This window comes from Monodon monoceros, unplaced genomic scaffold (assembly GCF_005190385.1).
Source record: "Monodon monoceros isolate NGI ecotype Baffin Bay Population unplaced genomic scaffold, NGI_Narwhal_1 Super_Scaffold_2, whole genome shotgun sequence".
Taxonomy (NCBI): Eukaryota; Metazoa; Chordata; class Mammalia; order Artiodactyla; family Monodontidae; genus Monodon; species Monodon monoceros.
The window spans coordinates 45283264-45289918 of record NW_021703776.1 but is presented as its reverse complement, the minus strand read 5'-3'; the positions used below and the strand labels follow the sequence as shown (position 1 = coordinate 45289918).

General features: G+C 42.1%; 1 protein-coding gene across 1 annotated transcript in view; it reads left to right on the top strand.

The window, feature by feature from the left end:
• The first annotated feature begins 2284 nt into the window (after nucleotides 1–2284).
• SDHAF3 (succinate dehydrogenase complex assembly factor 3) overlaps nucleotides 2285–6655 on the top strand; it is an 81602-nt gene continuing 77231 nt past the window's right edge. Inside the window, exon 1 of the mRNA XM_029234433.1 lies at nucleotides 2285–2487. Coding sequence (XP_029090266.1) covers nucleotides 2314–2487 — 174 coding nt within the window. The 5' untranslated portion in view covers nucleotides 2285–2313. The remainder of the gene's footprint in view (nucleotides 2488–6655) is intronic.

The following is a 6655-nucleotide window of genomic DNA, read 5'->3' as shown; positions in this document are numbered from 1 at the left end:
AAGAGCTTTGGCTCTAAAAGAAGCATTTATTATACATGTACTTTAACCCCAAAGGAAACCAGAAAAAAAGTAAACTGGAACAAGAAATTAATTTTTAATTTACAGGGATATTGAGATGAAGTATGGTTAGAAAAAGATTTCCTGAAGTAAAATAACCATGCTGCCATTCAATCCTTGCCATGAATGTGGTTTGTCAAAAAACCAAATTAAATCCATTTAAAAAAATGTTCTGTGTTCTTTTAAACAAATATTTTTCTACAATTTCAGCAAAAGGAAAAGAGTCCATTCAAGGTAATGAATATTAGAGTGCTTACTATTTGTAAGGCACTGCGGTGGACCCTGAAAAGAATACTAAAATGAGTTAAGTCCCTGCCCTTGATAGAGGGGTGTGTGTCTTTTTGTCTTTCAAGAAGTCTTTGCATAAACAAAAATCTGGGGTCTCGGAGGGAATCACATAAATTTTCCCACATTCTTGCCCTTTCATCACCAGCAGGTCATATAAATCACTTGACACCCTTAAAATCACAAAATCCCTGCCCTCCGGGAATTTGTAATCTAGTGGGGGCAAGCAATAGGCAAACAAGTAAAATATGTATGTGTTACAGAGAAAAATAAAGCAGAGAGGGGGCTTAGGGAGTTCTTAGCATGATGTTGTAGCAATATCAAATATGCTTGCCAGGGAGGATCTTAATCAGAAAGAGACCTGAAATAATGAGCTGAGTGAAATAAGGGTGTTAGCCAAGAAAGATACCTGAAGCAGAACATTCCAAGCAGATGGAAGAGCAAATACCAAGGTCCTCAGTTGGGAGAGTGCCTGGCCTGTTCAAAGATGAATTAGGGGCTTTGAAGACCAGTGTGGCTGGAATCGGCCAACTAGGGAAAGAGCAGTAGGAGAAAATTTAGACAGCTAAGAAGTGGAGAGGCTGTGCGTTTTACTCTAATGAGAAGCCACTGGAGGATTTTGGAGAGCAGAGTAGTGACATTTTTATTTTTTTATTTTTTTTATTTTGCGGTACGCGGGCCTCTCACTGTCGTGGCCTCTCCCGTTGCGGAGCGCAGGCTCCGGACGCGCAGGCTCAGCGGCCATGGCTCACGGGCCCAGCCGCTCCGCGGCATGTGGGATCTTCCTGGACCGGGGCACGAACCCGTGTCCCCTGCATCGGCAGGCGGACCCTCAACCACTGCGCCACCAGGGAAGCCCTGTTTTTCTTTTTTTAAACCTATTAATAATTTAATAAAAAGCTATGTAAAAAGGTGTGGTCAGAGTGATGGGAACCAGCAAGGATTTCTAAGGCAGCCAGATACTACCAGTAGCAGAGGCTGTTACAGTTTAGGTGGATCATGATCAAAGTTGATCATGGCAGAAGCAGAAACACAAAAAGTGACTACAGCATCCGGTAAAGAGAGACTATTGTGGAATAGGGAGTAGTGAGAAATGATCGAATTCTGCATACATTTTGTTGGTGGAGCCATCAGGATTTGTTGAAGGTCCAAAGGTGTGATGGGACAGAAAGAACGAGGCTAAACTGCTGTCAGCTTTGATTGGTCACACTCTCAGTATCACCGTTGTAAAAGGTGAAGATTTGTGAACGTTCTGATTCTACGTTTTCATCTCAGACTATTTAATCAGAATCTCCTGGATCTTGGCCTTGGACACAATACATTTAAAATGTTCTCTAATTATTCTTCTAAAGCCAACTTGACACGAGCTAAGGATTGAAACCTGCTGGCTCAGGTCTCACTTGAGTTACATGAAACAGGCCACGCCTTCAGGGTACAAATTAGGAGTACAGCCCTGTGCAAGGTACGTGGGTGGGTGGGCTCGTGAATGAAGCGATTAATCCCATTCCGATCCCTCTCGCAGAACGCAGGAACACTGCAAAGACATCTGAAGTGTCTTTAGCCAACCATGGAAGGCTTCCTGGAGGAGTCTGATTTTGACGAAGCCTTTCTTAAGCCTTTATCAGGAGGAAAAGGGGTAAGATGAATGGAAAAGATGATGGGGTGTAACGGAGTGGTAACAAGCAGCAAAGCCAGACTCCTGGTGGACGACCGCTCCGCCCCAGACGCAGCCCCTAGGTAGTCGCTGCGCTGGCGCTCCACGAAAGCTACGCCCCTTTCAGAGAAGGACCGGCCCATTTCTGCCCGCCGCTGCCCCTCGCGTTTCCGGAAGGTCCTGATATTAGGCCGGACCCAACCGGATGCAAGTCGCGCGCCCTCTTCCGCTTGTATTTGCGTTACTTAGCTTGTAAGGAGAGGCAGGCGCGCGCGGTCTCTCTGCGCAGGCGCGGCCTGTGGTCCACGCTTGGAGTTATGCCTGTTCGGCACGTCTCGCGTGTCCGGGCCTTGTATCGGCGCATTTTGCTGCTGCACCGGGTTCTGCCCCCAGACCTCAAAGCCCTTGGTGACCAGTACGTGAAGGACGAATTTAGGAGACATAAGACCGTTGGTTCTGACGAGGCCGAGCGATTCTTGCAGGAATGGGAGGCAAGTAACTGCCCCCTTTTCTTCGCCCCAGATCTTTGAGGTCCCTCAGCGGTGTCCCGGTTTGTCTCTGGGAGAGGCCGCCTGACCCGGCTGGTTTCCCCGGGCCTCACGAGCTCGAACACAGCGGCAGCCTGTTACGTTTGAATTAAACAGCGTAAAGCCGTTCAAACAGTACTTCCCAAAGTTACGTCCCAAGCTGGTCTGTTTATCCCACAGGTTCCTCGCTGGAGCACATCCCGTTACAACAGCGTGTCCAGTTCAGTTCAAGTTTTGCCAGGCGCTGGAGGGGTGAGGATGGAGGTTACAAAACTGAATAAGTCACCGTCAAGTGCTTAAAGAGCTTACCGTTTGGCAGCTTTTTTGTCTCCTCCAGTGCCTTGCACGTAGCAAGCGCCTATTGATAAATTAATGTTTTTCTCGTTACTAGTTTTCAGAGTTTTAAAGGCTTGTTTCTATAATTACTATTTTTAAAATCCCAGTGCTCTTTGTTGGGTCTTAATATTCTCAGTTGACTGATAACAGAAATCGGATAAGACTGGGGGTAATTACAAGCGGTGGGCAAAAATACTGGTCAGAGGTAGGTCAGGTGAAAGTTGGTTTCTTCGTAGTTTCAAGTCACGTCATTCTGTTGAATCGCTCTGCATCATTGCACTAAATCTTAATCAGACACATGCATTAGGGATTAACCCTTTGATTTTTCCCTCCCTTTTTTGAGTGAAGTCAAATGATACTCGGAGTGTTTCATTTAGAGTGTTTCGTGGGGTTGGGAGACATACAGCACTGCCCCTAGTTATTTGCAAATATAAAGAAATGAATGAAATTGGCAATTAGAGCGACAGGTATTTGAAAGCATGAAGCAGTGTTGGTTTAAGAACTGAGGTAAGCAATTCTTCAGCCTCAAAAGTTGATGTCTATAGAGATTACTGAAGTCTGTTTTTTTAAAAAAAATCATAAAGGGTGAACACAGGGTGAACATTAGGGTGAACACCGAACTTTTTCACTGAATTGCAGAATTTTTTATTGTAGACTCATGTACGCTTGCAAGAGGGACATTTAGGACAACGGTGAAATTTAGAACTTGCCTAAAAATTATGTGTATTAGATGTAGTGAGGCTGCCTAGAGCCAGGGAAGTTGAATCTTAAAATGCAGACTGCTGCAGACTGCTCTCTTTTAATATGGTAACTTGGTCTTGAAGCCAGAAGAACTGGATTCAAATTCAGGTACCGGCATTTATTAAATGTCAGGTCACTTTTCCTAGTCTTATTTTCTTATCTGTAAAACCATAACAGTATTTACAATATGCACCTCTAAATTAGTGTATGTAAATGTAAGTGACATCTTTTAAGCCAAGTCAGTTTGTGGCAGGACAGGAAGCTTTTTAGGGAAAGAGTAGGAACCCAGAATAAATTGGTAATAGGCTAGAGGAAAGAGACATTTTTAAAAAACTGGTTTTTAAAAAAAATGTGTTGATCAACTGAGGAGACTTGGTGTCAGGAGTTCAGCTTAAAAAAAAAAAACAAACCCACAAAAAAACCAAAAAACTCTCCTAGTGCTATGTGGCATTTGGTCTCTAAGATTCTTTCACACACTTCTAAAATTGCTTATGAACTTGAATTTGCTTTACTTTAAAAGGCAAAGTTGGGTATGGATACCAATGGAGAAGAGAAGGGAAGGGTCAGGAATATGAGAGGACTCAGTATTGGGAGGAGAGTTCCCTACTCCCTTTCATCTATTCCCTTCTGATCACAGAAAACTGGCAAATATTAGAGCAAATTCATCGGGGGAAATTTCTGTTCAAGGACCTTTGGGGGAAGGTAAGAGGAAAGTATTTCATTTTATCTTAAGGATAAAAATGTAAATGCATATTTACAGAGTAAATAGTGAATTTGTATAATTCCTTACCATAGAGAAAAAATGTTAAGTTCAGGGAGAGATGTTTGATAACTGGTTAGTAAAATACCCCTTGTAATCTTATTCCCAAGCCTTTTAGGGGACAACTGTTAAAAGTGGAATTGGGGGGCTTCCCTGGTGGCGCAGTGGTTGAGAGTCCGCCTGCTGAGGCAGGGGACATGGGTTCGTGCCCCGGTCCGGGAAGATCCCACATGCCGCAGAGCAGCTGGGCCCGTGAGCCATGGCCACTGAGCCTGCGCGTCCGGAGCCTGTGCTCCACAACCGGAGAGGCCACAACAGTGAGAGGCCCGCGTACCGCAAAAAAAAAAAAAGTGGAATTGGGGCAGGGTAGATCAGGGGGTCTTACTTATTATGGCACTTTTAAAGTTCTGACTATGCTCAGTTTTGAAGAATAGCTGTTTTAGGTAATGCTTTCCATTTTTCTTTCTGTGCCGACCCAGTTGTGGAGAGAAGAACTTCTTACCACTATTTTCTGGGAAATTAGAATAAACGTTGAAAATTAAATAGCAAGTAAAAGACCTTCGTGTTAGAATGTGAGACGAAACACAGCTCCTTAGGAGCCACTTTGAAAAGACTCCGTGTGTTTAATTTTTCATTTTTTTTGCCCCATTTATTTATGTTTGTTGCTTTCTTGCCTGGTTTCCATTGTTTTCCTTAAGTAGCTGCTTTGTTCTGTGTCTCTTGGGGGAGGTTTATAGTGGAAGTTTCTGGAAAAAGCAAAATGCTTAAACATTCTTTAAATAGTTATTGATCACTTATTGCCAGGCAAAGTGCTAGGCATTGTAGGACACACAATGAATAATATATGTATTTTACTTTTATGGTGTACAAGTTTAGAGTATAATAGACGATTATAGTATGAAAGGGTGTCTCTCAAGTGCTATAGGGGCAAGGAGGGAATGGAGGAAGCTGAGGCCACATGTAATGTCTGAGCTGAGGTTTGAGCAGGTCAGAGTTACCTTGTCAAGAAAAAGACTCTCTAGAAAGAGGGAATAACCTATGCAGAGTTATTGAGGTAAGAAACAGTATGACTTTTTCCAGGATTTGCAGTGATGTGTTTAGAATTTAGTGTATTACATGGGAGATAAGAGGTAAAGCTGAAGAGGTGACAAGAGACAGGATATTCTGTTAAGGATTTTAGGTCTTTATTTTGAATCATTGAAAGATTTTAAGCAGTGGTGAAAATGATTCAAATTATATTCTAGAAAGATCACTTTAACAGCAATAGAAAGGAATGATTGAAGAATGAGGCAGATTGAAGGTAGGGAGAACTGTTAGGAGAGATGTAGTAATCCCAAATATGTATGTGCCTGAACCAAGACAGAGATGTTGAGGATGGAGAGTGGGTTTTTGCGTTACCCTTTTTAAGGTAGAATGGGATTTGACTTGGTGACTGATACAGGATTAATTAGAGGGGAGGCCATAGAATGGATAACTCTCAAGTTTTGGAATACGATACCAATAACCAGAATAAGTATATAGGAGGAGGAGGTGGGGGATGAGTTCAGTATGGTACATTTTTGTGTTAAAAATTCTGGTGGGGCAGTCAAGTGGAGATGTTTTGAGATATATTTACTCTGATACTCAGGAGACAGATTGTGGCTGGAGATAGAGATTTGGAATTCATTATTTGTAATTGATGGTCCAAAGGTGTGAATTAAAGTGCCCAGGCTGGGTATAACGGGGGAAGCTAGATAGATAGTGGTCAAAGATAGACCACTAACATTTAGGAGTTAAAGAGAATGAAGGTAGTAGTGTAGTGCTGGAACTGTTCTATTCTTTTCTTTTTCTGTACTCAGTTGTTCCTAAGCTACTTCTGCAAAGGAACATACTTTTTCCCTTCCTGATTATGTTTAAGTCTTTAGATTTGTATGATAGTCTTTATCATAATATTTGCTTTTTTGTTTTATTTTGTTGTATTCATTTTAGAGAGGAGGAAATGCTTCAATTTTCATGTAACTGTGCATTTGTAACTCATGTGGGATATCTTATGAGTTTGAAGTGGATCATCAGATTAAAAAAATGTATGATTACATTGCATGTCATCTATATTTAGAGTTTCCTTAACTTAATATAATTAGGGTTGGATGGGTATTTTGCAGTTTTTATAATTGTACGTCTGTCTTACCTAATTTGAGGACCTCATTTTGTTGGTTTTGAACATCCTGATTTGAACTTTGTATTTTAGTTTGTGGGAGAAAAGGAATGAATTACCTCTCTGTTCAATAGATGGATTGTATGTGTGGGGGATCATCT